At 44.8% G+C, this 21113-nt stretch overlaps 1 protein-coding gene across 1 annotated transcript; it reads left to right on the top strand.

Annotated features, from left to right (window-relative positions):
* Positions 1-8705: 8705 nt before the first annotated feature.
* On the top strand, positions 8706-20782 carry med15 (mediator complex subunit 15). Its single transcript, XM_069676322.1, has 18 exons — positions 8706-8841; positions 10057-10144; positions 10258-10309; positions 10441-10464; positions 10632-10796; positions 11011-11291; positions 11924-12271; positions 12840-12968; positions 13401-13547; positions 13977-14092; positions 14176-14303; positions 14653-14787; positions 15059-15122; positions 15227-15293; positions 18984-19141; positions 20087-20253; positions 20346-20444; positions 20569-20782. Exons 1-18 carry the CDS (start codon positions 8774-8776, stop codon positions 20703-20705), a joined length of 2373 nt encoding a protein of 790 aa, XP_069532423.1. The 5' UTR covers positions 8706-8773; the 3' UTR covers positions 20706-20782.
* The last annotated feature ends 331 nt before the right edge of the window (positions 20783-21113 follow it).

The following is a 21113-nucleotide window of genomic DNA, read 5'->3' on the forward strand; positions in this document are numbered from 1 at the left end:
CTGAGAAACGCTCCACGTGCCACCCATCGTCTGGTTTCAGATCCAAACACTGCGACACAAGAACAACATCGAGTGAACATCGAGTGAACATCGAGTGAACATCGAGTGAACATCGAGTGAACATCGTGGCTGTATGAACACGGCGCTGCAGTCAGACACATACCCTGAGATGACCTGATATATCTGACTCAAACATTAAAGCGTTCAGCTCATTCAGGATATTTTCTCATTCATACCAACAGATATTCCTGTTTTTTCCCTGAAAAAATTCCCATCTGAATGAATGTTAGAAAATGTTCACAGCTCCTTCATACATTCCTTTAGAAACTCCATTCTGCCTTTAAAACATTCACACATCTTTCAGCTTTCTTCATGTTATTTCAACTTTTTCATATCATTGATACTTTTTTCACAGTCAGGTTTCAAAGTTCATAAAGTATCACTGAAAAATGATCAATGACAGTGTGTGATGTCATCGTCAGAGGGGAGGGGCCGCTGATAAATAACACCTTGTAGACAAACTGCAGCTGAGCCACGATGTGCCCTCCACAGTCATAACATTAGCATCGAATCGAAGGTGTTCTTGTGCTGCTTCTGTTGGACGGGTCATCGAAACTAAAAAAAATTACACTTCTGCCTGGAGATGCCCACCTGTCACAGAAACTTCACCATCTGCTTTAATGTTATTTCGCTGCCCTGGCAACATTTGAGATGTGAAACTTACAGGGAGGCTCCATCAGACCCCGCGGTGTGAAAGTGTGTATGCAATCAGGGCAACTGAACTAGAGCACCGTGACACTCTGATGAAGCAGTCAGGTAATTAATGTCTCTACTGCCAGAAATGTGGCCAGGGCAGTGAAATGACATTAAAGCAGATGGGGCAGTTTCTGTGACAGGTGGGCAGCACCAGAACACCTCTGACGTGAGTGAACACTGTGGGCTCAGCTGCAATTTGTTTAGAAGGTGTCCACGTTATTCTTCAACAGCCTCGCCCCTCTGACGATGACATCACGCGCTCCGCCATGTTTCACACAGACTTTAAGAGCTTTGAAAGGTGACTGAGAATAAAGTCTGAATTATATGAAAACGACAGATGTGTGAATATTGTAAAAGTGGAGTTTCTAAGTGAACGTATGAATGAGCTGTGAAGGGTTGACATCTGTGGGAATTGTGTTAATTCAGAACATTTTCCTCATTCACTCAGACGGGAATTTTTTTCGGGATATATTTTGGAATAACTTCTAATAAAGTCACAGCGCACCGATCCTGAACGGGCTGAACGCTTTAATGTTGGAAGGGTTTGAATACGTTGAAAAATGTGGAAGGAGAAAAAAAAGAAAGTAGACGAACATATGCTGTCACACCAGTTAACCATCACCACGGCAACTGTTGAGTTCATTTGGAGACACACACACACACACACACACACACACACACACACATCTTGTTCAGGCGTTAAACATGTCATTCAGTTTAGCCTCATCTGTTCAACATATATGGAATGATTGCACATCTGTCATTCAACACGCAGCGTCAGCTTCTTTCAACCTTCATTCAACTTTGACCTGCAGCATTAGCAGTGTAGCGTCAGCTCTTCAGCATACAGCCTTCACAGCCTTCTTCAGGAATTCATCTTCTAGTTACATTTGTTAAACTCATCAGTTATTTCCATCCTTACACTTTAATCTTTTAATCTTCTTTAATCATACCCACAACACCAGAACTAAGTGGCTCACCTAGCTCTAGGATAAAGACGATTTGAGCTTTAGCCTCAGTCTTCTATTATCTTGATACTTTGTCCTTGGATTACTAGCTTTAGCATCAGGCTACTACTGATAACATATCATAGTTCCTTTTAGCTTTAGCCTCAGGTAAATAGCTTGATAGCATGTCCTGGGACCTTTTAGTCCTCATGATTTCAAACTAACAAATGAACATGCTCAGTTCCCTGAATGTCTACATTTATCCACGTAACGATTTTTAAATGAAACGGCATTTGTTTGTTTTGTTCACGAGTCATTGTTTTGAATGTATCATTTCTGACATTTTACACAAAGTTTTCCATGTACAATATAATTATTTATATACATATAATGTTTATATTGTGTTCATAACAGAGTGTGATGAAAGGATAGCTTCTCATGACTTAATATAGGTGTGTCTATTATAAATGTCAGCTACGATCTCACCCACGGGCATTATAAAGCCGTTTGTTAATTTGTAAAACATTTATTTTGTTCCCGAAGTTAAAAACATGTTTGTTATCTCAGATATTTTTCTGATTTAAAGAAGTGACAAAGAAGCCCCAAAACTATTGTCAAGATCCCAAATATAGACATTTAAATCTTTTTGTTTTAAATAAAGACGATTTGAGCTTTAGCCTCAGTCTGTTAACATGATTACATGTCCTTGAACCATAAAGCTGTAGCCTCAGTCAGATTGCATGACACTGTGTCCAAGAACCTGTTAGCTTCTATTATCTTGATACTTTGTCCTTGGATTACTAGCTTTAGCATCAGGCTACTACTGATAACATATCATAGTTCCTTTTAGCTTTAGCCTCAGGTAAATAGCTTGATAGCATGTCCTGGGACCTTTTAGCTTTAGCTTCAAGTTGGTTAGCATGCTACTATGTTCCAGAACCTATTAGCTATAACTTTAGTCTGTTAGCGTAATACCATGTCTTGGACTCGTTAAGCTTTACCCCAGGCCTAGGTCTATCAGCTTGATACCATTGGAACTATTAGCCTTAGCCTCAGTCTGTAATCGTGATACCTTGGAGGTGAGCGTATTGCGTCATTGCGTCATTTCCTGTTTTCTCGCTGCTACTGTGTTGTCCTGTGCTGTTTGTAGCTGCTGCTAGAGCTCGAGCTAAATCGATTAATCTGCTGTAGTTATCATCACTGTGGTTATTCAGCTGCTGTGTACTTTAACAGACACTAGTTTTCATCAAGCACTCTCGTTGTTGCATTAGCGTCATATCTGCTAAACCCTTAACTTTATACTCGCTTAGCCGTTAGCTTAGCAGCTAGCTTAATCAATTGAAATGTCTTCTCCTTCTCCCTCCTGCTCTCCTGATCTGCCCTGTTCGGTGTGTCAGATGTTTAGCTCTACCTCGACCTCCTTTACGGATAAGGGTACTTGTATGAAATGTAGTATTTTTGGAGCTATGGAGGCGAGGATCACGGAATTAGAGACGCGGCTCCGCACCTTGGAAAACCAAGCATCGCTAGCTGCTGTAATCAGCAGCAAGCCCCCAGGGCCAGTAGCCGGTGCGGGCCGACCTAGCGTAGCTTCTCCCCCGGCAACTCCCGAGCAGCCGGGATGCAGTGGCTGGGTTACTCTCAGAGGGAAGCATAGCCGCAAGACGAAGCACACAGTCCACCACCAACCACTTCACGTTTCGAACAAGTTTTCCCCACTCAGCGACACAACCGCTGAGAAACAAACTCTGGTTATTGGCAGCTAAATTGTCAGAAACGTGAAGTTAGCGAAGCCAGTGGCCATAGTGAAATGTATTCCTGGGGCCAGAGCGGGCGACATCGAGTCAAATTTAAAACTGCTGACAAAGGATAATCGTAAATTTGATAAGATTGTAATTCATGTCGCCGTTAATGACTCCCGGTTACGTCAATCGGAAGTCACTAAAATTAATGTTGAGTCGGTGTGTGCATTTGCAAAGACAATGTCCAGCTCCGTAGTTTTCTCTGGACCCCTGCCCAATCTGACGAGTGATGACATGTATAGCCGCATGTCATCATTCAACTGCTGGCTGTCGAGGTGGTGCCCAGCAAACGATGTGGGCTTCATAGATAACTGGCAGACATTCTGGGGAAAGCCTGGTCTTATCGGAAGAGACGGCATTCATCCCACTTTGGATGGTGCAGCTCTTTTGTCTCATAATATGGCTAAGTTTGTTAGTCGTAAAACCTGACAAACCAGAGTTGAGACCAGGAGGCAGAGCTGTAGTCCTACACACTCCTCTGAGCTTCCCTGTGAGCAGTTTCCCAGCCACAATGTTCATGTTATAGAGACTGTGTCTGCCCCCCAACCCAGGCCTGTTATTACAGTTAATTCAAACTCAAATAAAAAAGGAGTAAATCAAAAAAATTTAATAAAAATTAAAACAACAACCGAAGTTATGCCAAAAAATATGAGAATTAAATGTGGTCTGTTAAATATCAGATCCCTGTCATCTAAAGCTCTATTAGTGAACGATCTGATATCAGATGATCATATTGATTTACTCTCTTTAACTGAGACTTGGCTGTGTCAGGAAGAATATGTCAGCTTCAATGAATCCACTCCTCCCAGTCATCTTAATACTCATACTCCTCGAGACACTGGTCGAGGTGGTGGAGTGGCAGCTATCTTCAGTTCTAGTCTTCTAATCAACCCTCGACCCAAACTTAGTTTCAGCTCTTTTGAAAGCCTTGTTCTGAGTTTTTCACACCCAGCCTGTAAAACTTTACAGCCTGTTTTATTTGTGATAGTATACCGCCCTCCTGGCGCATACTCTGATTTTCTAACTGAATTCTCAGAGTTTTTATCAGATTTAGTCCTGAGTTCAGATCAAATAATTATTGTAGGGGACTTCAATATTCATGTAGATGTTGACAATGATAGTCTTAGCATAGCATTTCTGTCCCTTTTGGACTCTATTGGTTTCACTCAAAGTGTAAACCAGCCTACTCACCGCTTTAACCACACCCTCCACCTTGTTCTAGCTTATGGCCTTGAAACCGAAAACTTAATTGTCTTCCCACAAAATCCTCTTTTATCAGATCACTATTTAGTAACATTCGATGTCCTATTAACCGACTACTCTCCAGTTAACAAAAATGTACTCACAAGATGTTTGTCTGATAGGACTGTAGCTAAATTTAAGGAAACAATTCTTTACCACATCTGTTTACTACAGAAAGCTCTGATGCTAATGTTAGTCCCTCTCAGCTTGATCAGTTTGTTGATAGTCCTGCAGGTTTGCTGAGAAGTACTCTAGACTCGATTGCCCCCTTAAAAAAGAAGATTATTAAACGACAGAGGCTAGCTCCATGGTATGACTCAGAAACTCGTAACTTGAAGCAAATGTCGCGTAAATTTGAAAGAATGTGGCGATCCACCAAAACAGAAGAGTCTCGTTTACTCTGGCAAAATAGTCTTAATAAATACAGGAAGGCCCTACGGCATGCTCGAGGTGTCTACTACTCCTCCCTCATAGAAGAACATAAAAACAATCCCAGGTACCTTTTCAGCACTGTAGCCAGGCTGACAGAGAGTCACAGCTCCACTGAGCCAAGTATTCCTATAGGCCTCAGCAGTGATGATTTCATGAGCTTCTTTAATGACAAAATCCTAAAGATAAGAGACAAAATTTGTAACCTCCTGCTGTTACCTGGTGCAGATGTATCTTTGGAAACTGCTCAAAAACCTGATGTTTACACTGTTTTTCTCCAATTGACCTTCCTGAGCTAAATTCTCTGATCTCTTCATCTAAACCATCAACCTGTCTTTGAGACCCGATTCCAACCAAGCTGCTTAAGGAAGTCTTTCCCTCAATTAGCACTTCTTTACTAGATATGATCAATATGTCTTTATCGACGGGCTATGTGCCCCAGTCTTTTAAACTAGCTGTAATTAAGCCACTTCTTAAAAAGCCTACCCTAGATTCAGGCACCTTAGCTAACTATAGACCTATATCTAACCTTCCTTTTATCTCAAAGATCCTTGAGAAAGCAGTCGCTAATCAATTATGTGACTTTCTTCATAACAACAGTTTATTTGAGGACTTTCAGTCAGGATTTAGAGTCCACCACAGCACTGAGACAGCACTGAGAGTTTCAAATGATCTACTTCCTGCTTCAGACAGAGGACTTCTCTCTGTACTCGTCCTGTTAGATCTTAGTGCCGCTTTCGACACGATAGACCATCACATCCTGTTACAGAGACTAGAACAGTTAATGTTCATTACAGGATCTGCACTAAGTTGGTTTAAATCTTATCTATCAGATCGATCTCAGTTTGTTAATGTTCATGATGTGTCCTCCATGCACACCAAAGTTAGTCATGGAGTTCCACAAGGTTCTGTGCTCGGACCGATTCTTTTTACCTTATATATGCTTCCTCTGGGTAATATCATGAGGAAACACTCCATTAATTTTCATTGTTATGCAGATGATACTCAATTATACTTGTCTATGAAGCCAGATGAAACCAATCAGCTATCTAAACTAGAAGCATGCCTTAAGGACATAAAGGTCTGGATGACTAGAAACTTTCTGCTACTTAATTCAGACAAACTGAAGTTATTGTGCTCGGCCCAAAACACCTTAGAGACTCTTTCTCTAATGATATAGCTGCCCTAGATGGCATCAGCCTGGCATCCAGCACTACTGTTAGGAATCTGGGAGTTCTGTTTGATCAGGATATGTCCTTCATCTCCCACATAAAACAAATATCAAGGACAGCCTTCTTTCATCTTCACAACAAACATCAGACACATCTTGTCTCAACACGATGCAGAAAAACTCGTCCATGCATTCGTTACTTCCAGGTTGGATTATTGTAACTCGTTACTATCAGGCTGCCCTAATAAGCCACTAAAAACTCTGCAGCTGGTACAAAATGCTGCAGCACGTGTGCTGACAAGAACTAGGAAGAGAGATCACATCTCTCCTGTATTAGCCTCTCTGCACTGGCTTCCTGTAAAATATAGAATAGAATTTAAAATCCTTCTTCTTACTTACAAAGCTCTTAATGGTCAGGCACCATCATATCTTAAAGAGCTCATAGTGCCATATTACCCCTCTAGAACATTGCGCTCCCAGGATGCAGGCCTGCTTGTGGTACCTAAAGTCTCTAAGAGTAGTGTTGGAGGTAGAGCCTTCAATTACCAGGCCCCCCTCCTCTGGAACAATCTACCAGTCAAGGTCCGGGAGGCAGACACCCTCTCTTCTTTTAAGAGTTCAAACTTTCCTCTTTGATAAAGCTTATAGTTAGGCCTGGCTCAGGCTGGGACTAGCCCATAGTTATGCTGCTATAGGTTTAGACTGCCGGGGGGATCTGACACACCAAGCTTCTCTCTCTCTCTCTCTCTCTCTCTCTGACTCTCTGACTCTCTCTCTCTCTCTCTCTCTCTTCCTCTCTCTCTGACTCTCTCTCTCTCTCTCTCTCTATCTGTCATATTAATGCAGCTCATTAACTCTGTATCTTCTGGTCCCATTAACATTACTAACCACATATCTTCCCGGGAGTTCTTGTGCTCCCTTGTCTTGAAGGTTCCTGAGGATCGTTGCTGCAGACCACCTGCTGCTGTGGACCTGCTCGACTGCAACAACTACTAACATCAGCCTTCCCCATAGTATCATTATTGTTGCTGCTAATGCTAATAGTAGACCTGTTGACTTCAACTGTTACAATTACGATTACCTCAGCCTTTATCATTACTCTGCTTCTCTCGCTAATTTATTTATTTATTTATTTATTTAGCCAATCTTCACCCTAGTCTACCACTATTATTGGCATTGTAACCATAAGTATGTGTCTGTTGTTGTTCATGTAACAAGGACATATGTTGTTGTGGTAACAAGAACATATGTTGTTGTTGCTCTCTTTGCCTGTCTCTATCCTGCATCTCCTTCTATCCCATGTTCGGCCCATCCAGTCGAGGCAGATGGCTGTTCAACATGAGTCTGGTTCTGCTCGAGGTTTCTGCCTGTTAAAAGGAAGTTTTTCTGCCAATGTGCCGAATTGCTAAGTGCTACTCATGGTGGATTGATGTTGGGCCTCTCTTTGAATAACTTAACAAAGAGTCGGTCTAGACCTGCTCTTTCTGTAAAGTGTCTCGAGATAACCCTGGTTATGATTTGGCGCTATACAAATAAAATTTGATTGATTGATTGATTGATTGATTGGACCGTTAGGAAAATGATATATAAATCTGCTTTGTCGCTCTTTGTACAACTGTTTAACTTCTTTAACGGTGTTGTCGTTTTTCCTTCCGCCTCAACAATAATAATTTATATCATGTCTTTTGTGTTTCTGTTTTCACTTTTCCTGCTCTCTGAAAATTGACTTTTCAATCAACTCTGAGTTTCATAAAGAAAATCCAAACAGTTTACAGAAACTCAACATTTCATTACGAAGCTTAGACAGTTTTTACCTCAGCTCAGAGAGATTTGTCCAGGCGTGAACTCGGGTCCAGTGTCTGTGTGCGGATCACTCCGAGTTTAAAAGTGTTCAGGCGGTGAAAGTGAAAGTAAAACCAGACCAGCAACAGACTGACGGCGCTGTCATCAATGAGTTCCATATTACATATGAATCTGAACTGGACAAACCTTCAGAATAAATATGTGGTTCATAAAGTATATTATTAAGTAGAATACTTTTATCAGAGCTGCTCAGAGAAGAAACAAACACAGCAGCACCTTCAATGAAAAGGAGCACAAAAAGGCTCCTACATGGACTCAATTTAATTAAAGTTTGAATTAACCCGATGGTGAACTTAAGAGGCTAACAAACAGCTTTTATTTGAGGACGATCGTTGTACGTTGTACACGTGAACACGTTCTTCAGGAGCAGATTGATGTACAACATATTTTACTGCCCACGTTACAGTGATCAGTTCACCCGTGTATCCAGCAGGTGGCGGTAACGTTTATTAACACAGACCCACACAGCAGCCGCCATTTTCCCCAGAGCGGAAGGAGGAAGAGCAGAGGGAAAACATTCAACTGTTCAAGTGGAAATCCTCATTAAACATATATTTTCTGTAATGGAAGTCCCCGGACCGGACAGCGACTGGAGGAGCCCCCAGTTCCGACAAAAAGTCGTCGCTCAAATGTGAGATATTGTGATTTAGTGTTGTGTTTAAGCTAAATCCCTGTTTCTGTCTCTGCTGCGTTAGTCTGGCTAGCTAAGCTAACATTAGCTAACTCAATACAAGAGCGTCATGTCAAACCGTGCTTAAAAAGTGGCTAAATTAAGCTCGTATCGTAAAAAACCAAACGCATGACAAGTTCATTAACATGGCAGACAATATGCTGCCAAAGGTCGCAATCGGCTTACCCAAACTGATCTAAACATGGACGAGTATAATTTTAATGTCAGATTTCATTAAGAGCTTTGTTAGCTGGGAGACATCACTCCTTATTAGTCGTGTTAGCATCTATCGTTTTACTGTGCTGAGTAGATATGAACATTTTGTCGTTGTGTGTGATGTCATGTCCTCATGATTTCAAACTAACAAATGAACATGCTCAGTTCCCTGAATGTCTACATTTATCCACGTAACGATTTTTAAATGAAACGGCATTTGTTTGTTTTGTTCACGAGTCATTGTTTTGAATGTATCATTTCTGACATTTTACACAAAGTTTTCCATGTACAATATAATTATTTATATACATATAATGTTTATATTGTGTTCATAACAGAGTGTGATGAAAGGATAGCTTCTCATGACTTAATATAGGTGTGTCTATTATAAATGTCAGCTACGATCTCACCCACGGGCATTATAAAGCCGTTTGTTAATTTGTAAAACATTTATTTTGTTCCCGAAGTTAAAAACATGTTTGTTATCTCAGATATTTTTCTGATTTAAAGAAGTGACAAAGAAGCCCCAAAACTATTGTCAAGATCCCAAATATAGACATTTAAATCTTTTTGTTTTCACCAACCAACCGTAAAAAGAATCAAACGATTTCAGGTAATTATCATGAAAGCTAAACCTTCACAGTATAGAAGCTAAAACCTGTGAATCCTCCAATGCTGACAATAAACATACAGCATTTTATCTGAGGCTGTATTATCACTATGTAATAACTTTACACAGTAAACTAAGAAGGACAAAGAAAGGTGGCTGTTAACAGCATGAATGAAAGGACAGGTTACCTGACACCTGCTGATGTGGTGAATTATAAACAAGCTCAGAAATGTGTTGTTAACCAGTTAAAAGCTCAGTAACAAGGACTGTGAATGTGTTATTTATACAGAGCTGTTTGAGTGTCATGATTCTGATGGCTTGATGAATGTGATCCCGGTGTTTCCCTTCAGTGAAGAGGCGATGAGGAAGGCTGGGACCGCACACACCAAGTCGAGCAATGACATGGAAAACCACGTCTATGTCAAAGCCAAATCCAGAGTAAGTACTGAATCACACATAACAACAGGAAACTACAGCATTTGATCAGGTGTGAGGCTGTTAAAGGCAGGTGAATGTATTTTACTGCTTCACATCATTTCGATCCTTTCCAGGAGGAGTACTTATCGCTGGTGGCGAGGCTGATCATCCACTTCAGAGACATCCGTAAGTAATACGTAACACTCCTTAAACTAACTCAGAACATGAAGTTTAATCTGCCGCTCGACGCCTCATGATTAGAGACGTGAATGTTATGGAAGTGCAGCGGTTACTCATAACTTGTGTCTTATTCACAGACAAGAAGACTCTGGGAGGTCCAGGTAGGTGCACTTTGTTTCACTCTCGGTTTGGTTCACTTTCCGTTTTGGTTTTCTTTGCTGTGTTCTGTCCTCTGCTGGACCTGTGACCACCGGACTCGTGGTGTTCATGATTTCTGCTGTGCATGTTGGAGCTGCGTAATATTGTCTGTTGTCTACCCTTTTGCTAGATCCCATGAATGCCCTGACTAACCTGACAGGGGTTGGAGGGGGTCCGGGCGCCATTGGCATGGGGCCTCGCCCTGCCGGTGCTCCAGTGGGTGGCATGGGGGCCATGGGGCAGATGCAGATAGGCCAGCATGCCATGGCAGGGGTGGCTGGAAACCCACAAGCCAGTGAGTGTTTCCTCCATGTGGTGTTTTCTGTTAAAGCATCTTCAGAGCGTCCCGTGGATGCTGGCTGCGTCTGAACTGCATATTTTGGTGTCAGAGCCAGTCTTACTTTCAGTCTTCGCTTTGGCACGTTGTGTGTGTTTGTGACTCCAGAGCTTTCCCCAGACTGAGCTGGAGATCAGGTCTGTGCTTCATCTTCTTCTTGCTCACTCGTTAGTAGGGGGTCCAGGCCAGATGCCGATGCAGCAGATGGTGCAGGCGCAGCAGCAGCAGCAGCAGCAGCAGCAGCAGCAGTCCATCCAGTTCCAGCAGTTTCAGCAGGCACAGCAGCAGCAGCAGAACGCCATGCAGCAGCAGCAGAACGCTGCCATCCAGCAGCAGCAGCAGCAGCAGTTCCAGGTGCAGCAGCAGCTGAGGGCGCAGCAGCAGCTGCAGCAGCAACAGCACCACCAGAACCAGCAGCAGCAACAGGTCCAGAACCAGCAGCAGCAGAACCAGGTATGATAACAATGCAGCATTGAAGAGTGACCCCACAAAGGGAACTGAACATACTTGACTAATGTAGGGTTTAACAGTGGAAGAGCCCGGCCTCACTTAAAGCTCCAAGCTCCTGTGAGCCTGCTCACTTCTGTGTTACCTGTCGTGACAGTGGCCTCTGTCTGTCCTGGCTTGTGTGGTTCTGTTGTGTCCTCACCTGGCCCCGTGCTTGTCCCATGACCACTCCCTGCCAGCATTCCTCGCTGGGTCTCCCCTCTTGAAAACGTTAGCCGTGTAAATACTATCTCTCCCTGGTGGTCCTAGCTTCCTGTTTGGGCACTTAGTGAGCTAACTAATGAACTAGCTAACTGAGCTAACTAGCTTAAGGCAACAACTAGACAATCTGCTCTCCAGGAAAATAAATGACTATGTTCATAGAAAGCAGCTGAAACACAGCAGTAGAAACCAGGACATGTTGAATCCATAAAAATCAGCGCCCATGCACTTTGTTCATGACTAATATCCGGCTCATTAAGTGACTCGGCATCCATTAAAAACCCCTGCTGTTGTTTTCTACAGCGTGAATCATGTTAACCCTTATTTTTCGACGATGTAGACGTTCCATCACCAAACACGGCTTCATGTCTCTGCAGATGCACCAGACGAGAATTCAGCAGCAGCAGATGGTGCAGCTGCAGCTCCAGCAGCAGCATGCTCAGGCTCAGGCCCAGGCCCAGGCTCAGGCTCAGGCTCAGTCCATCCAGCACATGGTTCAGCAGCAGCAGCAGCAGCAGCAGCAGCAGGTCCAGGTCCAGGCCCAGGCTCAGCCTCAGCCGGGTCAGATGCCTCCACACACTCAGCAGCAGCAGCAGCAGCAGCAGCCCGGCATGGTGCCTCAGTCTCTGGCCGGACCGATGGCGGCCGCTCAGCACGTTCCCATCAACTCGCTCAGTCAGCAGCAGCAGCAGCAGCAGCACCAGATCAAGATCCAGGCCCTCCACGTGAGACTGCTGCCGCCTGCTGACGTGTTCCTGGTGTCCTCTACACTTGTGACAGTCCAGCTATAAATCAAATCAATCAAATGAAAATGTATTTGTTTAGCACCAAATCATAACCAAAGTTATCCCAATATACTTTACAAACAGAGCAGGTCTCTTTGTTATTTAGAGAGAGACCCAACATGAAGCACCAGGAGAGACTGGATGTGTTGGTTAGAGATCCATAAGAGCCATTCAACCGTTTAATTTAAGGTGTAATGTAATTATAGTTAACATGTAAAATGAGTGAAATATTGTAATTTAAGTATCTGTAAGCGTTACTGATACTGGGTGGGCGTGGCTCAGCTCCCATGTGTATTTAAAATAATAGTTTCTAATAATAATGTCGGTTTATTTTCTCGAGACTCAAATGTGATCATCCACCTGTCAGTCAGACTTTCAGCTCATAAATCAACATGTACGACTCCTGTGCTCCTGCTTACCCACCTCTCTGCTGTGTGTGTGTGTGTGTGTGTGTCTGTGTCTGTGTCTGTGTGTGTGTGTGTGTGTGTGTGTGTGTGTAAGCAAGCAGGTCCAGCAGGCCCGTGCAGCCTTGCAGCAGCAGCAGCAGGTGCAGCAGGCACAGCAAGCAGCGCAGCAGGCCGCCGCACAGGCGCAGCTCAACGCAGCTGCTGCAGCCGGCGGTGCCGTCCCCGGACAGGTGAGACTGCAGCCGTCACAAGCTCAGGTGCTTTGTGTGTAACAACTCTACATGACATCACATGACGCTGAGCACACAGCAGCTGTTCACTGTCCTGGTGTTTGGGTTTCACTGCTGACTTTAATCATGAAGGAGAGTTAAGACCTCTCTGTGTACCTGCTTGTTTGGTTCATACTGTGGAAGTTTCACAGGTGTCAACAGTCGACCCCTGAGTGTTCTCGCGCTGCCTTCCACAGATTCTCAAATATTCCTGTGAACAAAGAAATGCAGCCCTCTGAAAAAAGTTTTTATTTTTCATATTCATATTTGTATTAATGAAGTTCTGATATTAAAGTTGGGCTTCAGGGCTGTCGGCCAACATTTGTGCTGCAGTGTGCGTGTGCGTCCTCTGCTCACCGGTCCTGTCGTGTCTCCGTTGTGTGTCCTCTGAAGTTGGTCCGTCCCGGGATGATTTCTGCCCGGATGCCTCGAGCCGCCCTGAACCCCTCCATCCCCCCTCAAAACGCTGCTGCTGCTGCAGCCGCTGCCGCCGCCGCCGCTGCAGCTGCCGCGGTGGGAGGACAACAGATGACACAGCAGGTATTATTCCCAGTCTGACCTCTGACCCCTCACTGTCCTGTCCACTGTGTCTATCTCAGTGTCTGTAACCTCTTGGCTTCCTTTGCTTCCAGTAGCGCCTGCTTTCCCCCAGGTTTTGCCTCTCAGGCTGCATAAAGGTTGCTCCAGCTTATTGCTGGAGGTGGTTTAGGTGGAGAATGACCAATGGGAGACAAAACAAGAACTTTTAGTGGACGACCTTTGACCCATCAAGGATTATGTTGCAGCCGTTACAGCCTGTTTCACTGCTGCAGGATGAACACATCTACTGAGACGTTCACACACTGTGGTCTTTAAACGAGCCTCTGTGGGGGAGTTCAGATGTTTGATGTTATGAAGCTCCAGCAGCTGCAGCCTCTCCTCCTGTGATTGGCTAATTCACCTTCCCTTCTTGTCCACTTTACTCCACAGGTGCAGCACTCCATGATGTCATCGCCCTCACCTGTGCAGGTCCAGACGCCACAGTCGATGCCTCCCCCTCCCCAGCCGTCACCTCAGCCCCCCACCTCACAGCCCAACTCAGCCAGGTGCAGCCGCCGGTCTCTCTGCGCTCGGCCTCTGAAGCTCACACTGAAGCTGTTTTTAAAACCCCTCCTCTTCCTGCCTGCAGCTCCGGTCCCACTCCGTCTCCGGGCGGCTTCCAGCCCAGCCCGTCCCCTCAGCCCTCACAGAGCCCCGCCACCAGTCGGACCCCCCAGAACTATGGAGTGCCCTCTCCCGGACCGCTCAATACTCCAGGTACACACACACCGTCACACTCTCTTATCAACAACACATTAAGGACTAACCGACAGAACAGACAACATGAACAGCTTAGCTCGGTGTCTACTCGGAGTCTATATTTCTTTGTTATTGTTTGTTTTTCTATTGTTTGTATTGTATTTCTTCTTTGACTGTTTGAAACTGGGACCTGAGAACCTCATTCCGTTCCCTCTCATGTACTAACATGTTCTAGAATGACAGTTAAACGTCCTTGAGTCCTTAAACACCATGTTTTTGATGTATTCCCTTCAGAAAAACCTGAGTAGACACAAACGATGATCAGGAATGTTTTGCATAACTGACCCCCTCCCCTCTCTTCCTGCAGGTAACCCCAGCTCGGTCATGAGTCCGGCTGGAGCCACGTCTCTGGAGGATCAGCAGTACATGGAGAAACTCAAACAGCTGTCCAAATACATCGAGCCTCTGCGCAGGATGATCAACAAGATCGACAAGAACGAAGGTCGGCCTCAGAGCTCGGCCCGTCTGTTAATTCATCAGTACGATTGATGGTTAAACATTTTATTTGGACCTTTCAGGCTCCTCATAGACAATCTATTGATCAATAAACGTTGATAAAATGTGACAGAATTACAGGGTCATTCATGGGATACGCCCACAGAATCAAACTAAAGGGTTTATATAAATCTGTCTGTAGACACAGAGAAAAAGAGTAATTCTCTGCACACAATGTGAGGATTTGTTTTTATTAGTTTCCTTGTTTTGTTGCACAGACAGAAAGAAGGACCTGAGTAAGATGAAAAGTCTGCTGAACATCCTGACCGATCCAAACACCAGGTACCAGCTGATCCATCAAACACACACGCTGATCATCACCATGTAGACAGCCTGATATAACTGTGTGTGTGTGTGTGTGTGTGTGTGTGTGTGCGCGCACGCAGGTGTCCTCTGAAGACGCTGCAGAAGTGTGAGATTGCTCTGGAGAAGCTGAAGAACGACATGGCCGTGGTGAGAGCTGCTGCCCCCTCGCTGTCTCTGATGCTTTAAAGGCTTAACTCTGTTCATCGGAATATTTTGACTTCAAGCTGCTTGTTACTGTGTGCGTGTTTTACAGTGTGCGTGTTTTACAGTGTGCGTGTTTTACAGTGTGCGTGTTTCACAGTGTGCGTGTTTTACAGTGTTTCACAGTGTTTCACAGTGTGCGTGTTTTACAGTGTTTCACAGTGTTTCACAGTGTTTCACAGTGTGCGTGTTTCACAGTGTGCGTGTTTCACAGTGTTTCACAGTGTGCGTGTTTTACGGTGTTTCACAGTGTGCGTGTTTCACGGTGTGCGTGTTTTACAGTGTTTCACAGTGTGCGTGTTTCACGGTGTGCGTGTTTCACGGTGTGCGTGTTTTACGGTGTGCGTGTTTTACAGTGTTTCACAGTGTGCGTGTTTCACGGTGTGCGTGTTTCACGGTGTGCGTGTTTCACGGTGTGCGTGTTTTACAGTGTTTCACAGTGTGCGTGTTTCACGGTGTGCGTGTTTTACAGTGTTTCACGGTGTGCGTGTTTTACAGTGTGCGTGTTTCACGGTGTGCGTGTTTTACAGTGTGCGTGTTTCACGGTGTGCGTGTTTTACTGTGTTTCACAGTGTGCGTGTTTTACAGTGTTTCACAGTGTGCGTGTTTTACAGTGTGCGTGTTTTACGGTGTGCGTGTTTTACAGTGTTTCACAGTGTGCATGTTTTACAGTGTTTCACAGTGTGCGTGTTTTACAGTGTGTGTGTTTTACGGTGTGCGTGTTTTACAGTGTTTCACAGTGTGCGTGTTTCACAGTGTGCGTGTTTTACGGTGTGCGTGTTTTACAGTGTGCGTGTTTTACAGTGTTTCACGGTGTGCGTGTTTTACAGTGTTTCACGGTGTGCGTGTTTTACAGTGTTTCACGGTGTGCGTGTTTTACAGTGTGCGTGTTTTACGGTGTGCGTGTTTTACGGTGTGCGTGTTTTACAGTGTGCGTGTTTTACAGTGTTTCACGGTGTGCGTGTTTTACAGTGTTTCACGGTGTGCGTGTTTTACAGTGTGCGTGTTTTACGGTGTGCGTGTTTTACGGTGTGCGTGTTTTACAGTGTGCGTGTTTTACGGTGTGCGTGTTTTACAGTGTTTCACAGTGTGCATGTTTTACGGTGTGTGTGTTTTACGGTGTGCGTGTTTTACAGTGTTTCACAGTTTGCGTGTTTCACAGTGCGTGTTTTACGGTGTGCGTGTTTTACAGTGTTTCACAGTGTGCGTGTTTCACAGTGTGCGTGTTTCACGGTGTGCGTGTTTTACAGTGTTTCACAGTGTGCGTGTTTTACAGTGTTTCACGGTGTGCGTGTTTCACAGTGTGCGTGTTTTACAGTGTTTCACGGTGTGCGTGTTTCACGGTGTGCGTGTTTTACAGTGTTTCACGGTGTGCGTGTTTCACGGTGTGTGTGTTTTACAGTGTTTCACAGTGTGCGTGTTTTACAGTGTTTCACGGTGTGCGTGTTTCACGGTGTGTGTGTTTTACAGTGTTTCACAGTGTGCGTGTTTTACAGTGTTTCACGGTGTGCGTGTTTCACAGTGTGCGTGTTTTACAGTGTGCGTGTTTCACGGTGTGTGTGTTTTACAGTGTTTCACAGTGTGCGTGTTTTACAGTGTTTCACAGTGTGCATGTTTCACAGTGTGCGTGTTTCACAGTGTGCGTGTTTTACAGTGTGCGTGTTTTACAGTGTTTCACAGTGTGCGTGTTTCACGGTGTGCGTGTTTTACAGTGTTTCACGGTGTGTGTGTTTTACAGTGTTTCACGGTGTGCGTGTTTTACAGTGTTTCACGGTGTGCGTGTTTTACAGTGTTTCACGGTGTGCGTGTTTTACAGTGTTTCACGGTGTGCGTGTTTTACAGTGTGCGTGTTTCACAGTGTGCGTGTTTTACAGTGTTTCACAGTGTTTCACAGTGTTTCACAGTGTGCGTGTTTTACAGTGTTTCACAGTGTTTCACAGTGTTTCACAGTGTGCGTGTTTCACAGTGTTTCACAGTGTGCGTGTTTTACGGTGTTTCACAGTGTGCGTGTTTCACGGTGTGCGTGTTTTACAGTGTTTCACAGTGTGCGTGTTTCACGGTGTGCGTGTTTCACGGTGTGCGTGTTTTACGGTGTGCGTGTTTTACAGTGTTTCACAGTGTGCGTGTTTCACGGTGTGCGTGTTTCACGGTGTGCGTGTTTCACGGTGTGCGTGTTTTACAGTGTTTCACAGTGTGCGTGTTTCACGGTGTGCGTGTTTTACAGTGTTTCACGGTGTGCGTGTTTTACAGTGTGCGTGTTTCACGGTGTGCGTGTTTTACAGTGTGCGTGTTTCACGGTGTGCGTGTTTTACTGTGTTTCACAGTGTGCGTGTTTTACAGTGTTTCACAGTGTGCGTGTTTTACAGTGCGTGTTTTACGGTGTGCGTGTTTTACAGTGTTTCACAGTGTGCATGTTTTACAGTGTTTCACAGTGTGCGTGTTTTACAGTGTGTGTGTTTTACGGTGTGCGTGTTTTACAGTGTTTCACAGTGTGCGTGTTTCACAGTGTGCGTGTTTTACGGTGTGCGTGTTTTACAGTGTGCGTGTTTTACAGTGTTTCACAGTGTGCGTGTTTTACAGTGTTTCACGGTGTGCGTGTTTTACAGTGTGCGTGTTTTACGGTGTGCGTGTTTTACGGTGTGCGTGTTTTACAGTGTGCGTGTTTTACAGTGTTTCACGGTGTGCGTGTTTTACAGTGTTTCACGGTGTGCGTGTTTTACAGTGTGCGTGTTTTACGGTGTGCGTGTTTTACGGTGTGCGTGTTTTACAGTGTGCGTGTTTTACGGTGTGCGTGTTTTACAGTGTTTCACAGTGTGCATGTTTTACGGTGTGTGTGTTTTACGGTGTGCGTGTTTTACAGTGTTTCACAGTTTGCGTGTTTCACAGTGCGTGTTTTACGGTGTGCGTGTTTTACAGTGTTTCACAGTGTGCGTGTTTCACAGTGTGCGTGTTTCACGGTGTGCGTGTTTTACAGTGTTTCACAGTGTGCGTGTTTTACAGTGTTTCACGGTGTGCGTGTTTCACAGTGTGCGTGTTTTACAGTGTTTCACGGTGTGCGTGTTTCACGGTGTGCGTGTTTTACAGTGTTTCACGGTGTGCGTGTTTCACGGTGTGTGTTTTACAGTGTTTCACAGTGTGCGTGTTTTACAGTGTTTCACGGTGTGCGTGTTTCACGGTGTGTGTGTTTTACAGTGTTTCACAGTGTGCGTGTTTTACAGTGTTTCACGGTGTGCGTGTTTCACAGTGTGCGTGTTTTACAGTGTGCGTGTTTCACGGTGTGTGTGTTTTACAGTGTTTCACAGTGTGCGTGTTTTACAGTGTTTCACAGTGTGCATGTTTCACAGTGTGCGTGTTTCACAGTGTGCGTGTTTTACAGTGTGCGTGTTTTACAGTGTTTCACAGTGTGCGTGTTTCACGGTGTGCGTGTTTTACAGTGTTTCACGGTGTGTGTGTTTTACAGTGTTTCACGGTGTGCGTGTTTTACAGTGTTTCACGGTGTGCGTGTTTTACAGTGTTTCACGGTGTGCGTGTTTTACAGTGTTTCACGGTGTGCGTGTTTTACAGTGTTTCACGGTGTGTGTGTTTCACGGTGTGCGTGTCAGATGTTTGAGTGACAGTTTGTCTGTGTCGTTTCAGCCCACCCCCCCTCCCCCTCCTGTCCCCACCAAGCAGCAGTATCTGTGTCAGCCGCTGCTGGACGCCGTCATGGCCAACATCCGCTCTCCGGTCTTTAACCACTCTCTGTACCGAACCTTCGCCCCGGCCATGACTACCATCCACGGACCCCCCATCACGTACGGGTCACCTACGCACAACACCTGAGTACAAACACACACAATCTCCTGACATCCTAGAGTCCAGAGATCCTGTATCGCTCCAGGCCTTCAAAATAAAACGAAACAAAGGTTTATTGCCTGTAGGTTTACACATACAAGGACTTACAGAACTAGAATAAAAACAAGTAAAAGATTTAAATAGAATAAGATAAAAAAAATAGGCAATAAGAATATATAAAGCAATATGTATAATATAAAATAAAACTGTACAGATGTGAGTGCAAACGCCTCCAGTATCAAAGTAAAAACAGTGCAGTGTCTAATATAGAAGTCCAGTGTGCGTTCATGTCACACACAGAGTCTGACTGAGAGTCAGATGGGAAATGAACCCGACGCTGTGGGGTCTGTACGTTCATCTTCTCTGCTGTCACAAAAAACTGTATTTACAAACAAACGATGCGCACCAACACGCCGAGGCAGCGAATATCCCAAATGTCAGCAGTGGATAAAAGAACACTTTCAAAGTTAAAGTGCAACAAATCAAACTGTCAGACTTTCACAATAAAACCAATGTCCCAATGTTTTACTGGGATTACACTAGAATTTCAAAATATACAACAGAGATGTACAAAACTTCAGCACTGAATGAACCTTAGACTTTCAAAATAAAACTCAGATGTCCCAAACATGAAGGCATACAGTAATGATATAAAGAACACAACAGCCATGTTGTTGTTTTGATTAAATGTCCCCTTCAGATTACCGTCGATAATAAAGCATCTAAAAAAACAAAGTTATGACTTTATTTTAACGAACGAGGAGATTTAATGAGGATGTTTAAATATAAGACGCACAAGAAGCCAACTGAAGTGAGCAGAAATAAAGATCATTATAATTTATTATGTAATGTATATTAAGATTCACATGATGAGTTTATACAAACAGAACTTTTGTCCTGCTCAGGGGTCCCAACGTGTCGGGCAGGAAGAGGAAACACGAGGAGGACGAGCGGCAGACCATCCCCAACATCCTGCAGGGCGAGGTGGCTCGCCTCGACGTCAAGTTCCTCGTCAACCTGGACCCTTCGTTCTGCAGCAACAATGGCACCGTGCACCTCGTCTGCAAGCTAGGTGAGACTGCAGACACACCTGAGCCCACCTGGATCTCACTCTGAGGCTGACGCTGTTGTTGTGACGCTGTTGTTGTTTGTTTGTGTCCTCAGACGATAAAAACCTCCCCAGTGTTCCTCCGCTGCAGCTCAGCGTTCCTGCTGATTATCCCGATCAGAGTCCGTACTGGGCCGACGACGGGGAGCAGTACGGTGAGACACACACACACAAACACTTCTCTGAGTGTCTCCTCTCTGCGTCTCACACATATCGATCTGGTCGGAGCAATGATTTCAGCTGGTTTTGATCACATGATCTCGTCCGTCTGACCCCCAGGTGCGAACAGCTTCCTGCAGACGGTGCACAGAAACATGACGTCCAAACTGCTGCAGCTGCCCGACAAGCACTCGGTGACGGAGCTGCTCAACACCTGGGCTCAGAGCGTCCGCCAGGCCTGTCTGTCTGCAGCCTGAAGCCCCGCCCACCTCGGATCGCCTGCTGCAGACACAGTGACATCACCTCTCACGTTGGAACACTACAGTCTGACCTTTGTCCTCTGACAGGTTCAGCAAAAATGGTTCTCATTCAAGAAACTGCTGTCTCCCTCGCTCATCCATGCTCCTGAACGCACCATGACCGGAACGTGATCAGGCTGATACCATGATGTCTGACATTATTCCTGATGCATTGTGGGTAAATTAGCACCGTTTCACATCAGCGGGTGGAAACATAAGTTGGCGTGTGTCTCTGCTGTATTCAGAAGTCCGACTGAAGCAAACATCGCTCCTGCTCGTTTCTGCATCAACAGGAAACAAAGGGAAGAGTAACAGAGTAACGGCTGAACTCACTTCTCCTGACATATACTCAGCTCCCTGAATGCA

Source organism: Semicossyphus pulcher, unplaced genomic scaffold (assembly GCF_022749685.1).
Source record: "Semicossyphus pulcher isolate SPU_LCO1_2020_fin unplaced genomic scaffold, fSemPul1.0.p SCAF_25, whole genome shotgun sequence".
Taxonomy (NCBI): Eukaryota; Metazoa; Chordata; class Actinopteri; order Labriformes; family Labridae; genus Semicossyphus; species Semicossyphus pulcher.

What these genes read in the sequence shown, in the direction of transcription:
- med15 (XM_069676322.1), top strand. Translation starts at nt 8,774, where the DNA reads ATGGAAGTCCCCGGACCGGACAGCGACTGGAGGAGCCCCCAGTTCCGA. An exon ending in ATGTCAAAGCCAAATCCAGA is followed by an intron (nt 10,145 to 10,257) that starts GTAAGTACTGAA and finishes GATCCTTTCCAG; the next exon opens with GAGGAGTACTTATCGCTGGT. An exon ending in CATCCACTTCAGAGACATCC is followed by an intron (nt 10,310 to 10,440) that starts GTAAGTAATACG and finishes TCTTATTCACAG; the next exon opens with ACAAGAAGACTCTGGGAGGT.